The 20,402-nt window shown below is 50.3% G+C and overlaps 1 protein-coding gene across 1 annotated transcript; it reads right to left on the bottom strand.

The window, feature by feature from the left end:
* Window positions 1-365: 365 nt before the first annotated feature.
* LOC144488314 (LIM domain-binding protein 1-like) lies at window positions 366-19,085 on the bottom strand (the record flags this gene model as incomplete). The annotated part of the gene is made up of 7 exons (XM_078206361.1): window positions 366-1,174; window positions 7,728-7,897; window positions 9,055-9,178; window positions 11,359-11,442; window positions 15,485-15,607; window positions 17,636-17,808; window positions 18,932-19,085. Coding segments are annotated over 7 exons (1,062 nt in total), but the record flags the coding sequence as incomplete, so codon positions are not given.
* Between the last annotated feature and the right edge of the window lie 1,317 nt (window positions 19,086-20,402).

The following is a 20,402-nucleotide window of genomic DNA, read 5'->3' as shown; positions in this document are numbered from 1 at the left end:
ATTAGAGAGATGGGCCAAGCTGGAATCCTTCACAGGAATCTTGGTTTACAAGACTGTGTGAGGGGCATGGACAGAGTGGATAGTCAGATGCTCTTTCCTAGGGTAGAAAAGTCAAGTACTCGGGGGACATACGTTTAAGGGGCACGGGGAAAAGTTTAGAGGAGATGTGTGAGGTAAGTTTTTTCACACAGAGAGTGGTGAATGTCTGGAGGGGGTGGGAGTGGGTACGATAGCGGCATTTAAGGGGCAACTAGACGAATACATGAATAGGATGGGTGCAGTAAGACGTCTCACAATACCAGGTTAAAGTCCATCTGGAGTCACGAGCTTTCGGAGCGCTGCTCCTTCATCAGGTGAGTGAAGGAGCAGCACTCCGAAAGCTCGTGACTCCCAATAAACCGATTGGACTTTGACCCGGTGTTGTGACACCTCTTACTGTGCCCACCCTAGTACAACGCCAACATCGTGAATAGGATGGGATTGGAAGGATACGGAATCCGTGAGTGCGTCCGGTTTTAGTTTAGGCGGGCATGATGATCGGTGCAGGCTTGGAGGGCCTGTTCCTGTGCTGGACAGTAAACTTTCACAGGCTAAGCACATGGGAGCTCAGTCTGATCAAGCAGTGTGCACTCCCCCACACACACACACACGCCCAGAGATAGCCATCTGGAACAGGAATCTGACCGACGCTGTTAGTCTACAGAATGTCCCATCACGGTGCTGGGGCCAGTACGCCAACCTCCAAATCGGCGTCCTCAGATGTTTAATGCACTTACATCATTTTTTTGCCCTGGGATCACTGCTCATGTGTGCCCACGGCGGAATACCTGTTTGTGCCACGCCCTGCCTCAACCCCCCCACCCCCCCCCGCCCCCCATGAGTCCCTGCCAATTCTGAAATGGGTTAGAAATAGCAAAAACAGGCTGCCCACACAGCGCCGTCACTGGGAGGTGGGGTTATCAGACTTGCTGTCCTGGCTCGATGGTGGTTTACTGCTCCAAGGGCTGCCAGTCCCCAAGGCGGGCAGGTTACGGTAGTCGTCGTCATCCTCCTCCTCCTCCTCCAGGCCATTGGTGGCATCGTACTGGCCGTTCTCTAACCGTGTGATTAATCGTTCATCCTGGTCACCGAGCTCCCCACCCATTAGTGCTGGCTCACCCACAACCATAACGTCCTACAATAGGTAGGCAGGTCGCAACGATTAAACCACAGCATAGACAAGCAGAACATACCTTCCCCCACCCCCTGCCCCATCCGCCACCTCGCCACACACACACACCTCCAACTCCACACCCACCTCCACACCCCTTCACGCGTTTCCCCCTCAAACGCAAGCCCAGTGATACGGCACAGCCCCCCGCTAGAATGGGACAGCTCAAGCGTTTGGGAGCACCACTCACCTCATTGTGCTTACAGGGGCTAGCGGAGGCCTGTCTGACTTGGTGGCACAGTGGGTTAGCACTGCTGCCTCACAGCGCCAGGGGACCCGGGTTCGATTCCCGGCTCGGGTCACTGTCTGTGTGGATTCTGCACATTCTCCCCCGTGTCTGCGTGGGTTTCCTCCGGGTGCTCCGGTTTCACCCCACAGTCCGAAAGACGTGCTGGTTAGGTGCTAAATTCTCCCTCAGTGTAACCCGAACAGGTGTGTGGCGGCTAGGGTATTTTCACAGTAACTTCATTGCAGTGTTAATGTAAGCCTACTTCAGAGAATCCCTACACTGCAGAAGGAGGCCATTCGGCCCAGCGAGTCTGCACCGACCACAATCCCACCCAGGTCTATCCCCATAACCCACATTTTGACAAATACATGAATAGGATGGGAATAGAGGGATACGGTCCCCGGAAGGGTAGGGGTTTTAGTTCAGTCAGGGCAGCATGGTCGGTGCAGGCTTGGAGGGTCGAAGGGCCTGTTCTTGTGCTGTAATTTTCTTTGTTCTTTATATTTACCCTGCTAATCCTCTGACACTAAGGGGCAATTTAGCATGGCCAATCCACTTAACCTGCACAAAATTGGACTGTGGGAGGAAACCGGAGCACCTGGAGGAAACCCATGCAGACACGGGGAGAATGTGCAAACTCCACACAGTGACCCAAACCGGGAATCGAACCCAGATCCCTGACGCTGTGAGGCAGCAGTGCTAACCACTGTGCCACCGTGCCATGCTTGTGATACTAATAAATAAAATTTAAACTTTAAGGGTAGATGCAGGGAGGATGTTCCCGATGGTGGGGGGAGTCCAGAACCAGGGGTCACAGTCTGAGGATTCAGGGTAGACCATTTAGGACGGAGATGAGGAGACATTTCTTCACCCAAAGAGTGGTGAGCCTGTGGAATTCATTACCACAGGAAGTAGTTGATGTCAAAACATTGAATGTATTCAAGAGGCGGCTGGATATAGCACTTGGGGCGAATGGGATCAAAGGTTATGGGGAGAAAGCAGGATTAGGCTATTGAGTTGGACGATCAGCCATGATGGTGATGAATGGCGGAGCAGACTCGAAGGGCCGAATGGCCTCCTCCTGCTCCTATCTTCTATGTTTCTATGTCTTTCAGACTGTGGGAGGAAACCGGAGCACCCGGAGGAAACCCACGCAGACACAGGGAGAATGTGCAGACTCCACACAGACAGTGACCCGAGCCGGGAATCGAACCCGGGACCCTGGAGCCGTGAGGCAGCAGTGCTAAGCACCATGCCGCCCATACTCAATTTTCACGCCATTTGAAAAAGGAGCTATTTTATAATAAGATGGGGCAGATTAGTGTTAAACATCTGACCCTCCGGGTGCAGTGAAACAAGGCCACACGTGACAATCTTTCTTCCTCTCCACTGCTCAGCCAAGCAGGGCTCGAATCAAAGGCTGGCTTAATTCAAGGGAAAGCGCTCATCAAAGATTAGATCTGGGGAAATCCAACCGCGTTAAGGCATTTGCTTCTTGTACACACAACTGAAGCACCACAACGGCTGATAGGCAGAGGGTTAGATGCTGAGGCCCACGTCTTGGCGACCATTGTCCCACCCGGGCCAACAGAAGGGGTGTTTGTGTGTGCGTTTGAGGGGAGGGTGGTGATGAGCGGTTACAATCCCAAACCCGTTTATTTTTCAGCTCAGCAAGTTACTCTTTATGGCCGGCACAGTGGGTTAGCACTGCTGCCTCATAGCGCCAGGGACCTGGGTTCGATTCCCGGCTCGGGTCACTGTCTGTGCGGAGTCTGCACATTCTCCCCGTGTCTGCGTGGGTTTCCTCCGGGTGCTCCGGTTTCCTCCCACAGTCCAAAGATGTGCAGGTTAGGTGGATTGGCCATGCTAAATTGCCCCTTAGTGTCCAAAGATGTGTGGGTTAGGGGGATTGGCCATTCAAAATTGCCCCTTAGTGTCCAAAGATGTGCAGGTTAGGGGGATTGGCCATTCAAAATTGCCCCTTAGTGTCCAAAGATGTGCAGGTTAGGGGGATTGGCCATTCAAAATTGCCCCTTAGTGTCCAAAGATGGGCAGGTTAGGTGGATTGGTGTCAGGGGGACTAGCTAGGGTAAACACATGGGGTTATGGGGATAAGGCCTGGGTGGGACTGTGATTGGTGCAGACTCGATGGGCCGAATGGCCTCCTCCTGCCCTGTAGGATTCTATGATTCTCTTAGGCTGAACCTGCAAGAGAAGAGGTCACTCGAATCAAAAGGTTTGTCTTGCCAAACCCATTACCTAATCGTGGCACGCAAGAATCGTCTTTTAACTGGGATTATTTTTTCAAATAAAGGATGAGTTCTAATTGAATTTGAGGGAAAACAAGAAGTCAGAATTGTTTTAATTTTGGAAAGGAAAAGGAAAAGGTGTAGAAACCTGCTGTGTTCTCGGGGAGATCCTTGGGCTTATAAACCACTCTGTCACATGCTGCAGTGAAGGCCACTAGCCACTAGCAATCTGCAGCCATTACATTCTTGATCAATTGGGCCAGTGGGCTGACGAATGGCAGATGGAGTTTAATTTAGATAAATGCGAGGTGATGCATTTTGGTAGATTGAACCAGGGCAGGACTTACTCAGTTAATGGTAGGGCGTTGGGGAGAGTTACAGAACAAAGAGATCTAGGGGTACATGTTCATAGCTCCTTGAAAGTGGAGTCACAGGTGGACAGAGTGGTGAAGAAGGCATTCGGCATGCTTGGTTTCATCGGTCGGAGCATTGAATACAGGAGTTGGGACGTCTTGTTGAAGTTGTACAAGACATTGGTAAGGTCACACTTGGAATACTGCGTGCAGTTCTGGACACCCTATTATAGAAAATATATTATTAAACTAGAAAGAGTGCAGAAGAGATTTACTAGGATGCGACTGGGACTTGATGGTTTGAGTTATAAGGAGAGGCTGGATAGACTGGGACTTTTCTCTCTGGAGCGTAGGGGGTTTAGGGAGTGATCTTATAGAGGTCTATAAAATAATGAGGGGCACAGATCAGCTCGATAGTCAATATCTTTTCCCAAAGGTAGGGGAGTCTAAAACTAGAGGGTGTAGGTTTAAGGTGAGAGGGGAGCGATACAAAAGTGTCCAGAGGGGCAATTTTTCCACACAGAGGGTGGTGGGTGTCTGGAACGAGCTGCCAGAGGTAGTAGTAGAGGCGGGTACAATTTTGTCTTTCAAAAAGCATTGAGACAGTTACATGGGTAAGATGGGTATAGAGGGATATGGGCCAAATGTGGGCAATTGGGACTAACTTAGGGGTTAAAAGAAAAGTGCGGCATGGACAAGTTGGGCCGAGGGGCCTGTTTCCATGCTGTAAACCTCTATGACTCTATTAACCTCACTCCAAGACATGTACCCGGGGACGCAACAGATTTCCCTTCACCAGTCAGGCTGCACTCGAGTGAGTGCTCAGCTCATCTACCCACCCCTCCCCCAATCCCACTGGATAACACCCCCCCCCCGCCCCCGCAAAATCAACCCACAGAAAGAATGCAACCGTTTCCCAGCTTTGGTTTAAGGAGGTCACTTCTGGGACAGAAAGGAATCCCTCCCTGCGAGACAGAGCTTTCCGAGGCAGGAAGACATCACTGGGATGGGGATTCGCTCTAGTGAGCGGTCCAACATCGCTCCGAGGGGAATCCCAGCACACGCTTTGAGATTTTTCAGTTAGGGGAGAATGTCAAGGTGTGAAGAAAAAGGGCGGCATGGTGGCACAGTGGTTAGCACTGCTGCCTCACAGCTCCAAGGACCTGGGTTCGATTCCCAGCTTGGGTCACTGTCTATGTGGAGTTTGTACATTCTCCCCGTGTCTGCGTGGGTTTCCTCCGGGTGCTCCGGTTTCCTCCCACGGTCCAAAGATGTGTAGGTTAGGTGGATTGGCCATGCTAAACTGCCCCTTAGTGTCCAAAGATGTGCAGGTTAGGTGGATTGGCCATGCTAAATTTCCCGTTAGTGTCCAAAGATGTGTAGGTTCGATGGATTGGCCATGCTAAACTGCCCCTTAGTGTCCAAAGATGTGCAGGTTAGGTGGATTGGCCATGCTAAATTTCCCGTTAGTGTCCAAAGATGTGCGGGTTAGGTGGATTGGCCATGCTAAATTGCCCCTTAGTGTCCAAAGATGTGTAGGTTAGGTGGATTGGCCATGCTAAATTGCCCCTTAGTGTCCAAAGGTGTGTAGGTTAGGTGGATTGGCCGTGCTAAATTGCCCCTTAGTGTCCAAAGATGTGCGGGTTAGGTGGATTGGCCATGCTAAATTGCCCCTTAGTGTCAGGGGGACTAGCTCAGGTAAATGCATGAGGTTATGGGGATTGGGCCTGGCTCAGATTGTGGTCGGTGCAGACTCGATGGGCCGAATGGCCTCCTTCTGCACTGTAGGGATTCTATGATACATGTGACTCCAGAGCCACAGCAATGTGGTTGACTCTCAACTGCCCTCGGGCAAATAGGGAAGGGCAATACGACGCCCCTGTCCTATGAATGAATTTTAAGAATGCCCTCTCGCTGTGCTTGTGTCTCGGACAATTCTTCAGCTGCCTTTGCGAGACTCTGTCCTCAACTGGCTGATGTTAAATGTGGGTGTGTGCCTCCTCTCTCCTGAGCTCCACGTGCCCAGGGAATTACCACAGGGCCTCGTGTTAGAATTCACAGCCCAGCAACCCCCCCCCCGCAACTCCATCGCCGTCTCAAAGGGCTCCCTGACCTACATTGCTCACTCCTGTCCTAATGGCAGTGAGACCTGGGCAACAGCTGGCATTACAAGCCAATCCTTTCAGCGTTTCCCAGGTCTGGCTAACACACGGGCAACTGAGGTCCGCAAACGTCGCCCGTCTATCAGGACCCTCTCCCAACTGGCCGCTTTCCTTCTCCCTCTGGCATGGGGCGACCGTCCTCCGGAGGCTATTCAACGGCGCCAGGCTAACCGGGGGGATAGAGCATGCCCAAGCCACAAATGCTCCCCACCCCTCCCCTCCCCTCACCTCCACTTCCATTTCCGACAGAAAGTCCGAGAGGAAATAAAAACTCCCTCGATCTGAGGTTAAGACATGAGGCAAGCTATCCTTACAATCAAAGTGGATATGGTACAGCCCCAACACTGGGGGGACGGGGAAATGGGTGAGGGGTACATTACTCAGACACTGGGCCAATAGTGGGGGGAATGGGGAAATGGGGGGGGGGGTACATTACTCCAATACTGGCCCAATAGTGGGGGAAAATGGAAAAATCGGGGATACGTTACTCACACGCTGGCCCAATAGTAGGGGAGATGGGGAGTTACATTACTCATGCACTGGCCCAATAGTGGGTAAGGGGGAAATGGGTGATGATTGGGACTGCAGGCTCTCCCCAGCGTCTGTGAGAAGGGGGAAGTGGGGGAAATGGGGGAAGACACTGGCCCAGTAGTGCGGGGGGAGGGGCAAATGGGCGATAGTGCTGACTCCAGGCTGTCTGTGTGAAGCGGGGAGATGGTTGAAGATGCCGACTCCAGGCTCTGTGTGAAGGGGGAAAGGGGGGAGATGGTTGAAGATGCCGACTCCAGGCTCTGTGTGTGAAGGGGGAAAGGGGGGAGATGGTTGAAGATGCCGACTCCAGGCTCTGTGTGTGAAGGGGGAAAGGGGGCAGATGGTTGAAGATGCCGACTCCAGGCTCTGTGTGTGAAGGGGGAAAGGGGGGAGATGGTTGAAGATGTTGACTCCAGGCTGTCTGTGTGAAGCGGGGAGATGGTTGAAGATGTTGACTCCAGGCTGTGTGTGAAGGGGGAAAGGGGGGAGATGGTTGAAGATGCCGACTCCAGGCTGTGTGTGAAGGGGGAAAGGGGGGAGATGGTTGAAGATGCCGACTCCAGGCTGTGTGTGAAGGGGGAAAGGGGGGAGGTGGTTGAAGATACTGACTCCAGGCTGTGTGTGAAGGGGGGAGATGGTTGAAGATACTGACTCCAGGCTGTGTGTGAAGGGGGAAAGGGGGGAGATGGTTGAAGATACTGACTCCAGGCTGTGTGTGAAGGGGGAAAGGGGGGAGATGGTTGAAGATACTGACTCCAGGCTGTGTGTGAAGGGGGGAGATGGTTGAAGATGCCGACTCCAGGCTGTGTGTGAAGGGGGAAAGGGGGGAGATGGTTGAAGATACTGACTCCAGGCTGTGTGTGAAGGGGGGAGATGGTTGAAGATACTGACTCCAGGCTGTGTGTGAAGGGGCCAGCTGCTCTGGCAGTGTCAGTGGCGGCTCAGAGACGGGCAGTTTGGTGGACAGGAAGAGGGAAGGCTGCTGACAGGTACCTGAGTGGACAGGTTGAAGCTGGCGGCAGCCGCTGCTGTGCTGTTCTTCTTCTTGCTGCTCCCGCCCCCACCGCCGCCGCTGCTGTTGCTGCCGGGTCCCGCCGCGGACGTGGCTCCGCCGGACTGCTTCCTCTTCCGCCGCTTGGCCGTGGGGGGCCTCACTGGCTCGGCTGTGGGGGAGAGGGGAGGAAAGACAAGGCAGAAAGATAGTGACGATGAGTAAGAGAGGATTCCAACCCCAGCAGGAGGCAGCGTGTTTGAAGCAGGGAGGCACTCCGTCCAGACACACACTGCCCTGTGTGAGAATTGTAGAATCCCGACAGTGCAGAAAGAGGCCATTCGGCCCATCGAGTCTGCACCGGCCACAATCCCACCCAGCCCCTATTCCCGTAACCCCATGCATTTACCTGCTAATCCCCCTGACACTAAGGGGCAATTTAGCAGGGCCAATCCCCCTAACCTGCACATCTTTGGACACTGAGGGGCAATTTAGCATGGCCAATCCACCTAACCTGCACATCTTTGGACACTAAGGGGCAATTTAGCATGGCCAATCCACCTAACCCACACATCTTTGGACACTAAGGGACTATTTAGCATGGCCAATCGACCTAACCTACACATCCTTGGACACCAAAGGGCAATTTAGCATGGCCAATCTACCTAACCTGCACATCCTTGGACACTAAGGGGCAATTTACCATGGCTAATCCACATAATCTGCATATCTTTCGGACTGTGGGAGGAAACCGGAGCACCCGGAGGAAACCCACACAGACACGGGGAGAATGTGCAGACCCCACACAGACAGTGACCCAAGCAGGGAATCGAACCCCAGGTCCCTGGTGCTGTGAGGCAGCAGTGCTAACCCACTGTGCCACCCTTGGGAAGAGACAGACTCTGCCCTCACCCCCCCCCCCCCACCCAACGCAACAGGAGAACGGCTACTTTTCACCACCATCAATAGTTAGGAAAAACGACCCATATAACCTCCTCCTCCTTTAGAAAAGGAGCAGCGCTCCGAAAGCTAATGGCATTTGCTACCAAATAAACCTGTTGGACTTTAACCTGGTGTTGTTAAAACTCTTACTGTGTTTACCCCAGTCCAACGCCGGCATCTCCACATCATTGTCACCTGTGGGACAGGGTCTGCTTTTTTAGGCCTGGGCTGACTAGAATTTCAGCTGTAACATAGGCTGAAAGTAGTCTCTCTCTCTCGCCCTCCCTCCCCCCCCCCCCCCCCCCCCCCCCCCGCCCCAGCAAACATTCCTTTCCGCGGGTCTCCCCGCCTGTTACTCTGTAGCTCCCTCCACCCTCAGCCTCTTACCAGGGGGAGCGACCATCCGCTGCCACTTCTGGAACAGGCAGGTCTTCAGGCAGTCTCGGGGGCTTAGGTTGTAGGTCTTGTGCCTGGACATCAGCTCCTGCATCGGCTCCAAGATGACACAGAGCTAGTTTGAGGAAAGGGGGGAGGAAGGAGAGGAGGAGGAGGAGAACCACAGGGGGACAAAAGAAAGACCAGTCATTCCGCGGATCAGGTTTGAACACTTCGCCCGTCCGATCGTCGAAATGAGTCATCGCGGAGGGAAATACTTTTCAATTCCCCCGGCAGTACGGAAGGCGAACATCGCGGAGAAGTCCGACGCATCGCTAAAATTTTCGCCCCGCACTCACAACGCCTCGGCCAGAGACCACCTACCGACCAATCAGCACCCTTTTCTCCTGGAGTGCAAGCCGTGGCGATCCTTTGAAATTTGGCATTCTTGCATTTGTCCTGATGAGTGAGAGAGGTGAAAAGCTTGGACAACTTGGGACCATACTTCCCGCATAACACATCTGGAAAGATTATTGTACTTCATCTGAGCAACCCCAAGGTTTGAAAGAGCACGTATGCACGACACTCTATACCATACTCATCTTCTTGTCTGAAGCCCCGGAAGTAGCCCCCTTTATATATTTTTTAAATTCATCCATGGGACATGGGCGTCGCTGGCTGGGCCAGCATTTATTGCCCATCCCTAGTTGCCCTTGGAGGGCAGTTGAGCATCAACCACGTTGCTGTGGCTCTGGAGTCACATGTAGGCCAGACCGGGTAAGGACGGCAGATTTCCTTCCCTAAAGGACATTAGTGAACCAGATGGGTTTCTCCGACAATCGATGTTCATTTCACGCTCAGAGACCAATATTCAATGACTGAAATTGCAAAGGTAATTCTAAACCTGCAACCACTACCCTGTAGATGGACAAGGGCAGCAGATACATGGGGGAACACCACCACCTACAATGGTTTCATGGTCATCAGTAGATTTTAATTCCAGGTTTTTTTTTTATCGGATTCAAATTCCACCACCTGCCGTGGCGGGGATTCGAACCCGGGTCCCCCAGAACATTAGCTGAATTTCTGGATTAATAGTCTAGCGATAATACCACTCGGCCATCGCGTTGCGTAAGGGCGGCATGATGGCACAGTGGGTTAGCACTGCTGCCTCACAGCGTCAGGGATCCGGGTTCGATTCCCGGCTTGGGTCACTGTCTGTGTGGAGTTTGCACATTCTCCCCGTGTCTGCGTGGGTTTCCCCCCACAGTCCAAAGATGTGCAGGTTAGGTGGATTGGCCATGCTAAATTGCCCCTTAGTGTCCAAAGATGTGCAGGTTAGGTGCATTGGCCATGGTAAATTGCCCCTTAGTGTCCAAAGATGTGCAGGTTAGGTGCATTGGCCATGGTAAATTGCCCCTTAGTGTCCAAAGATGTGCAGGTTAGGTGCATTGGCCATGGTAAATTGCCCCTTAGTGTCCAAAGATGTGCAGGTTAGGTGCATTGGCCAAGCTAAATTGCCTCCAAGTGTCAGGGCGACTCTCAGGGTAAATACATGGAGTTACAGGGAAAGGGCCTGGGTGGGATTGTTGTCGGTGCAGGCTCGATGGGCCAAACGGCCTTCTTCTGTGCTGTAGGGATTCTATAATCCCCTTAAATGGGGGAAAATGTTTTCCTTCTCAGCTGTGCTGCAGCCCTGTAAAGCAGCCCCTCAAGCAATTCGCTCCCTCAATGGTTCTAGCTGGACAATGACCAGAGGGGTTCCATTGCAAGGGGAAGCTCCATCGAGCAATGGGAGCTTCGAACCGCGACGGGCAGAAAATAAAACAAAAGATACGGTGTGATCAAACTAACGATTTTCTAGATTGAAAAGGAGTACCCTTTGCTTGGAAGCTTAAAGGATAGTCACAAACTTCACCAGTCAATGCTCTGGTCTTGAACTTCCCTGCATCCTAAAATCAAACACCAGACAGTCAACTGAACCATACGCTGCTTATCAACTGCCAACCCGGAACTAGCCAACTAACTACCGCACCGCAATGACTTCAAACCAGTGCTGTGGACCACTTTGAAGCCCCACAGTTAGAAGGGTAAAGATTCCTTCACTGCTGTCCCAACAAACCCTGACGAGTTCGGCTACAGAGGAGGGAACCTCCTTCTTAATTAACATTCATCACCTGATCTTAAAACATCACCAATTTGGTGCCAGGAACGCGACACATTCTTATAGAGAGAGAGAGAGAGACAGAGAGGGAGAGCAGAGCTGTGCACCAAAGTGCCTTTAACTTCATTTTACTACTCAGATTTCATACTTACTCTGAGGTAGTTAAGGGTGAAGTTTGTGAGGCCGGAGCGGGTGATGCTGTTGGATAACTGCTCCAACACCGGGGAATCCTGGGCCTGTCAGACAAAAGGAAAACTATCATGATTAAGGCAGTAAAACCAACGCAGGAAGTGGGTCTTTCATCCGGACAAAGAATCATTAACTGTGCAACACCGCTCTGCCCAAGGCCGCAAGGAACTACAGAAGGTCGTGAACATAGCCCGGTCCATCACGCAAACCAGCCTCCCATCCATTGACTCCGTCTACACTTCCCGCTGCCTCGGGGAAAAGCAGCCAGCATAATCAAGGACCCCCACACACCCCGGACATTCTCTCTTCCACCTTCTTCCGTCGGGAAAAAGATACAAAAGTCTGAGGTCACGTACCAACCGACTCAAGAACAGCTTCTTCCCCGCTGCCATCAGACTTTTGAATGGTCCTACCTTGCATTAAGTTGATCTTTCTCTGCACCCTAGCTATGACTGTAACGCTACATTCTGCACTCTCTCCTTTCCTTCTCTATGAACGGTATGCTTTGTCTGGATAGCGCGCAAGAAACAATACTTTTCACTGTATCCCAATACATGTGACAATAATAAATCAAATCCTTCTCCCCTATGTACTCTATGAACGGTATGCTTTGTCTGTATAGCACGCACGAAACAATACTTTTCACTGTATCCCAGTACATGTGACAATAATAAATCAAACAATACTTTTCACTGTGTCCCAGTACATGTGACAATAATAAATCAAACAATACTTTTCACTGTATCCCAGTACATGTGACAATAATAAATCAAACAATACTTTTCACTGTATCCCAATACATGTGACAATAATAAATCGAATCAAATAGAGCAGATAATACTCGTGACATAGAAAAATACATTCGACTCTCATTTTCCAGCAAGCAGCTGAACACTGGCAGCAGTCACAGCAAATCCTTCAGCAGACAGACCACTTTTCATCGTTACAACAACCCGCTCTCAACTTATCTTGTCAAGTCAACTGGCTCAAGTAGACAGGTACGAATCGAGTCACCTTCTGCAGTGGATAGAACATAGAAAAGCTACAGCACAAACAGGCCCTTCGGCCCACAAGTTGCGCCGAACAATTTCCTTACCTTCTAGGCTCATCTATAACCCTCTATCTTACTAACCTCCATGAGCCTACCCAAAAGTCTCTTAAAAGACTCAATCGAATCCGCTTCCACCACCACTAAGGCAGCCGATTCCACGCACCCACCACCCTCTGAGTGAAAAACTTACCCCTGTCATCTCCTCTGTACCTACACCCCAGCACCCTAAACCTGTGTCCTCTCGTGACAACCATTTCAGCCCTGGGTAAAAGCCTCTGAGAATCCACTCTATCAATACCTCTCAACATCTTATACACCTCTATCAGGTCACCTCTCATCCTTCGCCTCTCCAAGGAGAATAGACCTAGCTCTCTCAACCTATCCTCATAAGGCATGCCACTTAATCCCGGCAACATCCTCGTAAATCTCCTCTGCACCCGTTCTATGGCTTCCACATCCTTTCTGTAATGAGGTGACCAGAACTGGGCACAGTACTCCAGGTGGGGTCTGACCAGGGTCCTATACAGCTGCAGCATTATCTCCCGATTTCTAAACTCAATTCCTCTATTGATGAAGGCCAGTATTCCATACGGCTGCTTAACCACAGCCTCTACCTGCGATGCCGCTTTGAGCGTCCTATGAACCCGGACCCCAAGATCCCTCTGTTCTTCCACACTGCCAAGCGTCTTACCCTTAATATTATATTCTTCCATCCTATTCGACCTGCCAAAATGAACCACCACACACTTATCTGGGTTGAAGTCCATCTGCCACTTCTCCGCCCAGTCTTGCATCTTATCTATGTCTCGTTGCAACTGCTGACATCCCTCTACACTATCCACAACACCATCAACCTTTGTGTCATCAGCAAACTTGCCAACCCATCCTTCCACTTCCTCATCCAGGTCATTTATAAAAATCACAAAGAGCAAGGATCCCAGAACAGATCCCTGGGGCACCCCACCGGTGACCGATCTCCACTCTGAAAAAGACCCATCTACAACCACTCTTTGCCTTCTGTGGGCAAGCCAGTTCTGAATCCACAAAGCAACGTCCCCTTGTATCCCATGCCCCTTCACTTTCTCCATAAGCCTTGCATGGGGCACCTTATCAAACGCCTTACTGAAATCCACATCAACCACATCTACCGTTCTTCCCCGTCTAAGTGTCTAATCACATCTTCAAAAAACTCAATCAGACTCGTAAGGCATGATCTGCCTTCGACAAAGCCGTGCTGGCTACTTCTGATCATACTATTCCTTTCCAAATGTTCATAAATCCTGCCTCTTTGGATCTTCTCCATCAACTTACCTACCACTGAGCTTAGACTCACCGGTCTATAATTTCCTGGGCTATCTCTTCTCCCTTTCTTGAATAACGGAACCACATCCGCCATCCTCCAATCCTCCGGAACCTCTCCCGTCTCCATTGACGACGCAAAGATCATTGTCAGAGGATCAGCAATCTCTTCCCTCGCCTCCCACAGTAACCTGGGGTACATCCCATCCGGTCCCGGCAATTTATCTAACTTGATGCTTTTCAACAGCTCCAACACATTCTCTTTCCTAATGTCCACATGCTCAATCTTCTCAGTCCACTGCAAGTCTGCACTGCAACTACCAAGATCCTTTTCCACTGTGAATACTGAAGCAAAGTATTCATTGAGTACCTCTGCTATTTCTACCGGTTCTATAAAGACTTTCCCACTGTCACATTTGATAGGTCCTACTCCTTCACATCGTATCCTCTTGCTCTTCACATACTTGTAGAATGCCTTGGGGTTTTCCTTTATCCTGTCTGCCAAGGCCTTCTCATGTCCCCTCCTGGCTCTTCTAATTTCCCTCTTTAGTTCCTTCCTCCTAGTCGTTACTCTTCTAGATTTCTAACATTATAAATCAAATTGGCCTTTATAAATTAAAGTAAATCAAAGTATTGAGTATAAGAGTTGGAATGTTATGGTGAGGTTGAATAAGACATTGGTGAGGTCGAATTTAGAGTATTGTGAGCAGTTTTGGTCACCTAATTACAGGAAGGATGTAAATAAGGTTGAAAGAGTGCAGAGAAGGTTCACAAGGATGTTGCCAGGACTTGAGAAGCTGAGTTACAGAGAAAGGTTGAATAGGTTCATCCCTGGAGCGTAGAAGAATGAGGGGAGATTTGATAGAGGTGTATAAAATTATGATGGGTATAGATTGAGTGAATGCAAGCAGGCTTTTTCCACTGAGGCTAGGGGAGAAAAAAAACCAGAGGGCATGGGTTAAGGGTGAAAAGTTTAAAGGGAATATTAGGGGGGGCTTCTTCACACAGAGAGTGGTGGGAGTGTGGGATGAGCTGCCAGATGAAGTGGTGAATGCGGGCTCACTTTTAACATTTAAGAAAAGCTTGGACAGGTACATGGATGAGAGGGGTGTGGAGGGATATGGTCCAGATGCAGGTCAGTGAGACTAGGTAGAAAAATGGTTCGGCACAGACAAGAAGGGCCAAAAGGCCTGTTTCTGTGCTGTAATGTTCTATGTGCCTGGGGACACTTTTCTTCCCAGAGAAAAAAAGTCCAAATTTTAGTTTCATTTTCTCAGTTGCTGTTAGAGGCTGATGGGAGAAGGCAGTGTCTCTCTCTCTCTCTCTCCAGAGGCAGAAAATTCCAGCAAGCCTCGGAGAATTGATCCAACATTCAAAGGGCCAATTCACAGCAGGTATTAAAAAGCTGCAAAATCCAGCATCACGCGGGCATACTCACTTTCTGTGCTAAGTCTAGAAGAAGGGTGTGTGTCTGTGGGATGGTGTTTTGACTTGGAACAACAGAGATAGCTAGCTGTTAAGGACTATATTGTATCATGCTCGATTCACGTAATTGGTAACAGTTATTCTAATTTTTCTCGTTATATTTTAACTGTGTCCTTCAATAAACTCTTTGATAAAAGCTCCCTGGTGGGTCACTTGAATCATACCGAGAATGAAATACTTTATGCTCACCAATGCCAAGTTTGAATGCAAAACTTAAGGAGAGTTAGTCAGCCAAAGAGAACTCAGGTACTCACGTGCGTTGCAAGGATACTGCGCGAGAGAAGCTCACGGTTTTGCCTGATGTTAAAATGCCAATTTTTGATGCGCATCAAATCATCGAAGGTGAACTCCAGGTAGAGGCGACCTTCTGTGCAGACCTGAGACAAGAAACAAGCCGAGAGTAACCTCTCTCTCTTTAACTCCGCCCCCAGGTACGGCTTTAACTAAAGCTACCGCTCCTCCAGCCAGTTCATACTCTGCCTGTCCACAGGCCGAATTCCCACCCGGCCAGGTTGGGATGAGAAGCCCTGACACAAAAACGGAACACTGGCCAGACGCGCACACCGGAACGAAGGAGCAACACAGGCCGAGTACCTTTACAGGGTAGGGAAATCTTGACATCTCAATGTTTAGAGAGACTCGGGTGAGGTGCACAGTACGCCAGTACAGCAGGGAATTAGCAAGACAAATGGCACGTAGGTCCTTATCGGAGGGGGAGCTGGAGTACAAGAATAAGGCAGTCTCGTTACAACCGCTACAGGGCTTTTGGCGAAACCACGCTTGGAGTACTGTGTGCAGTAAGGAAGGGTAAACTTGCATTGAGGGCGGACACAGCAGAAGCTCACTCGGTTAATCTCTATGAGATGAGAAGGTAGCCCAATGAAGAAACCAGGAGAAAAGTGGGCCGATTCCCTCTGGAAGTTAGAAGAACGAGAGACGATCTCATTGAGACATGCCAAATTTGGAAGGGGCTTGGCAGGGAAGACGCTGAGAGGGGTTCCCCCAGCGTGGTCAGGGGGGAGGGGAGGAGCAGTCTCAGGATAAGAGGCTGTCATTTCATAGAATCCTTACAGTGCAGGAGGAGGCCATTTGGCCCATCGAGTCTACACCAACAATAATCCCACCCAGACCCGATTCCCATTACTCAACAAATTTACTCTGCTAACCCCCCCCCAAATCTACACATCTTTAGACACTAAGGAGCAATTTAGCACGGTCAATCCACCTAACCCACACATCTTTGGACACTAAGGGGAATTTAGCATGGCCAATCCACCTAACCTGCACATCTTTGGACACTAAGGGCAATTTAACATGGCCAATCCACCTAACCCGCACATCTTTGGACACTAAGGGGAATTTAGCATGGCCAATCCACCTAACCTACACATCTTTGGACACTAAGGAACAATTTAGCACAGCCAATCCACCTAACCTACACATCTTTGGACACTAAGGGACAATTTAGCATGGCCAATCCACCTAAACTGCACATCTTTGGTCACTAAGGGGCAATTTAGCATGGCCAATCCACCTAACCTACACATCTTTGGACACTAAGGGGCAATTTAGTATGGCCAATCCACCTAACCTGCACATCTTTGGACTGTGGGAGGAAACCGGAGCACCCGGAGGAAACCCACGCAGACACGGGGAGAACGTGCAGACTCCACACAGACAGCGAGTGTCTCAAGGGCAAAAGTGAACCCGGGTCCCTGGCGCTGCCAGGCTGCGGTGCTGACCACTGTGCCACCCACGGATTGAGATAAGGAGAAATAACTTCGGAGGGTGGTGAATCTTTGGAATTCGCTACTGGATAGGAATGGGAATGTTCCATTGCTGAATACATTAAGATATATTAAGATTACAACATACCGGGGCGGCACGGTGGCACAGCGGTTAGCACTGCTGCCTCACAGCGCCAGGGACCCGGGTTCGATTCCCGGCTTGGGTGACTTGTCTGTGTGGAGTTTGCACGTTCTCCCCGTGTCTGTGTGGGTTTCCTCTGGTTTCCTCCCACATTCCAAAAAAAATATGTAGGTTAGGGGGATTGGCCATGATAAATCACTCCTTAGTGTCCAAAGATGTGTCGGTTAGGTTGATTGGCCATGCTAAACTGCCCCGTAGTGTCAGGGGGATGAGCAGGGTAAGTATGTGGGATAACAGGGATAGGACCTGGGTGGGTTTGTGGTCAGTGCAGACTCGATGGCCTCCTTCTGCACTGTCGGGATTCTATGATTTATGGGATATAAATGTTTTTGGCCTCTCAGGGAATATCAGTCATGACCAGACTGAATGGGGGAGAAGACCCCGTATTTCGTATTGCTTTTTCATTCTCGCCAGTTAATACAAAGGGCCCCCCCCGCCCTCTCCATGGAGCACTGGCTGCACAGACCGGGCCCTACCTTGGTGAAGATGGGTTTGTTGTGCAGTGTGACCATGCTGCACAGGTCACAGTCCAGTATCACCAAGTTGCCGTGGAACGACTCCTTCGAGTGTTTCAGGTTAAAATAAAGATCTGTCGCTCCACCGTCAAAGATGCTTCGGAAATACCGAGGGATTAGGGTCCGTCCAATTGCTGGGTGAAGACGAGAGAGGGGGGGGGGGGAGGGGGGGGAGGGGAAATAGGGGGAAAAAAAAGAGTTTTACATTTCAAAACTCCGATTAGGGTTTTAGAATACAATTAGTAGAGAACAACTCCCCCCAAAAAATATGGGTGGCACAGTGGTTAGCACTGCTGCCTCACAGCATCAGGGACCGGAGTTCAATTCCTGGCTTGGCTCATGCAGATTCTGCATGTTCTCCCCATGTCTGCGTGGGTTTCTTCTGGATTCTCCAGTTTCACCCCACAGTCCAAAGGTGTGTCAGTTAGGTGGATTGGCCATGCTAAATCGCCCCTTAGTGTCCAAAGATGTGCGGGTTAGGTGGATTGGCCATGCTAAATTGCCCCTTAGTGTCCAAAGATATGTAGGTTAGGTGGATTGGCCATGCTAAATTGCCCCTTAGAGTCCAAAGATGTGCAGGTTAGGTGGATTGGCCATGCTAAATCGCCCCTTAGTGTCCAAAGATGTGCAGGTTAGGTGGATTGGCCATGCTAAATTGTCCCTTAGTGTCCAAAGATGTGCAGGTTAGGTGGATTGGCCATGCTAAATTGTCCCCTTAGAGTCCAAAGATGTGCAGGTTAGGTGGATTGGCCATGCTAAATCGCCCCTTAGTGTCCAAAGATGTGCAGGTTAGGTGGATTGGCCATGCTAAATCGCCCCTTAGTGTCCAAAGATGTGTAGGTTAGGTGGATTGGCCATGCTAAATTGTCCCCTTAGAATCCAAAGATGTGTAGGTTAGGTGGATTGGTGGTAAATGTGTGGGGTTACAGGGATAAGGTGGGGGAAGAGGGCATGGGTAAGTTACTGTGTCAGAGTGTTGGTGCAGACCCAATGGGCCGAATGGCCTCTTCTGCACTGCAAAGATTCTACGAATCTATGACATGCAGTCAAATTAGTACCTGCATTGTAACAACACTTCCTTAAACAGAGGATTTCTGCTTATTCTCTCAACAAAGACATGAAGCAAACCTTCTCAGTCTCGAAAACGCCACGCCACTGACAGGCGTCGTTACCCAGGTTGGTTCGAGGTGTGGCCTAGTCTGTGACAGGGTGGCGGGGAGGGGAGGGGAGAGTGATGAGGAGCGGGTACCAACTCACTGTATCTCTTTGGTCCATCTTCCAGACAGCAAGCCACGGTTAATACTGCATCATCCTCAAAAAACTCTGTTGTGAAGGCATCCCACCAAAGGTTGTCACATTCCTGCACGGAAAACAAACGGCAGCGGCAATCAGTCACGGAGGGCGCAACACCCTCTCAATACCCCCCGCCCCCCGAACAGAGGGAGCCCGTTATTAACCCAAAGCCAAGCTTCATCCGAGGGAGAGCGGGGGGGGTGGTAAAACACCGAGAGACAACCAGGGACGTGGGCGGTCAGGGTCAGAATGAACTGAGAGCAGGCATCCTAGTTACCTAGTTAGCATCCTAGTTACCTAGTTAGCATCCTAGTTACCTAGTTACAGGAAGGATGTAAATAAGGTTGAAAGAGTGCAGAGAAGGTTCACAAGGATGTTGCCGGGACTTGAGAAGCTGAGTTACAGAGAGAGATTGAATAGGTTAGGACTTTATTCCCTGGAGCGTAGAAGATTGAGGGGAGATTTGATAGAGGTGTATAAGATTTTGATGGGTATAGATAGAGTGAATGCAAGCAGGCTTTTTCCACTGAGGCGAGGGGAGAAAAAAACCAGAGGGCATGGGTTAAGGGTGAAAGGAGAAAAGTTTAAAGGGAATATTAGGGGGGGCCTCTTCACGCAGAGAGTGGTGGGAGTGTGGAATGAGCTGCCGGATAAAGTGGTAAATGCTTTTAACACTTTTAACATTTAAGAAAAACTTGGACGGGTTCATGGATGAGAGGGGTGTGGAGGGATATGGTCCAAGTGCAGGTCAGTGGGACTAGGCAAAAAATGGTTCGGCACAGACAAGAAGGGCCAAAAGGCCTGTTTCTGAGCCGTAATTTTCTATGGTTCTATTTCTATCCCACTGCGGTTTGTGCGTCTGTCCGAATTAAAGTTCTGGTCACTGCGCTTTAGGGAGAGATGTGTGAGGGGGTCCGTGAGAGGGTGCGGAGGGAGATTTACCAGAACTGTTCCTGGGATGAGGGGGCTTTAGCTACAAGGCGAGGTTGGAGAAGACCGGTTGTTTCCTTGGAGCGGCGGAGATTGAGGGGGAGATTGAGATTGTGACAGGTTTCGATAAGGTCCACAATGAAAAGCTTAGCTGATGGGACAAGGACCGAGGGAGGCGAGGAACAGATTTAAGATTTTGGAAAATATATTGGGGGGGCAGGGGGGGTTTGTGAGGAAGAATGCTTTTTACCCAGCGAGAAGTAACGAGCTGGAACTCACTGCCTTTTTAAAGTTCATTTATTATTAGTGACAAGTAGGCTTACATTAACACTGCAATGAAGTTACTGTGAAATTTCCCTAGTCGCCACACTCCTGTTCGGGTTACACTGAGGGAGAATTTAACACCTAACCAGCACGTCTTTCGGACTGTGGGAGGAAACCGGAGCACCCGGAGGAAACCCACGCAGACACAGGGAGAATGTGCAAACTCGGCACAGACAGTGAC

Source organism: Mustelus asterias, unplaced genomic scaffold (assembly GCF_964213995.1).
Source record: "Mustelus asterias unplaced genomic scaffold, sMusAst1.hap1.1 HAP1_SCAFFOLD_1457, whole genome shotgun sequence".
NCBI classification, from domain to species: Eukaryota; Metazoa; Chordata; class Chondrichthyes; order Carcharhiniformes; family Triakidae; genus Mustelus; species Mustelus asterias.
Note: the sequence above shows the minus strand (reverse complement) of the source record. Positions and strands in the feature narration are given on the sequence as shown.